Here is a 995-nt window from a genome sequence, read left to right on the forward strand (position 1 = left end):
GAGGGAGGGGCTGTGGAGGGTTGCCGAGTGCAAGAGTCGGCGAGGAGGTACATGAATAGCTCTGGCGCCGAGCCCTTGGTGGTGAGGAGGGGTCAGAGTGCAGGGCATGGGGTGCACCTGCCTCCACCCTGTTGCTGCGCCGCCCCGGGCCCTAACCCCTGCCTCGCCCCTCCCCCGCGCCCTGCTGCTGCGCCGTCCACCTGGGCTGAGTGGGGTCCTTGACGTCGATCACGTAGATGCGGCCGCTGCCAAAGGCGGGCACGATGAGGAAGCGGCGCTCCTTGGAGGGGTCCCCGTGGCAGCTGCTGCACGCATTCCAGCCTTTGGGGGGGGGCGTGGGGGGGGGAGGAGTCAGATAATCATATTCATGCGACCATTTGTGGGTGGGACAGGTTCAGCGTGTGCAAGCGGGACAGGCCGATGGCCCTCAACACACAGGAGGAGGCGCTGGAGAGGAGAAGATCTGGTGGCTTTGCAAGGGTGAAGTGGGGGGCGTCTTGCTGGGCGCGCGCAGTTGCTCCTCAGCGCGACGCCCTTGCGCAGTGGCAGCGCTGCGGCCTCTCACGCCCACCTGTGTGGTGCAGCTCATCCCCAACAGCCGTGGGCAGGCGGGCCACCACCTGCAATAATGCGCATACACACAGCGCCAGCTGTGTAACCGATGGCGTCGCAAGCCCGAGCATACCCCCACTATGCACGGACACCAGCTGCCCAGCCACCTCCGCTTGTCGCTCCGCTCGGGCCAAGGCTCCCCCGCGGACCGCAGCAGCAGCAGCGCTGCACGATCACACCACTAGCCAGGACACGTGCACAGCTGCAGGCTTGAACTGCGCGCGCCAAACTGCGTCGGCCCCCCCTCCAACCCTCCCAGGGAACCCCGGCCGCGACGTGCCTGGGAGTATGTCTCGCTGTCCGGATCAACGTCGACGGTGGTCAGGTAGTCGGGGCGGGAGCCGTCCGGCACGACGGCCGGAATCAGTAGGTACCTCTGGGGG

At 67.2% G+C, this 995-nt stretch overlaps 1 protein-coding gene across 1 annotated transcript in view; it reads right to left on the reverse strand.

The window, feature by feature from the left end:
* Nucleotides 1-151: 151 nt before the first annotated feature.
* The window catches only part of MNEG_2020 (hypothetical protein), a gene marked incomplete at both ends in the record, with an annotated part of 1668 nt that continues 824 nt past the window's right edge, over nt 152-995 (reverse strand). Inside the window, 2 exons of the mRNA XM_014049493.1 lie at nt 152-321; nt 572-620. Coding sequence (XP_013904947.1) covers nt 152-321; nt 572-620 — 219 coding nt within the window. The remainder of the gene's footprint in view (nt 322-571; nt 621-995) is intronic.

Source organism: Monoraphidium neglectum (genome assembly GCF_000611645.1).
Source record: "Monoraphidium neglectum strain SAG 48.87 unplaced genomic scaffold scaffold00219, whole genome shotgun sequence".
In the NCBI taxonomy this organism is placed as follows: domain Eukaryota; kingdom Viridiplantae; phylum Chlorophyta; class Chlorophyceae; order Sphaeropleales; family Selenastraceae; genus Monoraphidium; species Monoraphidium neglectum.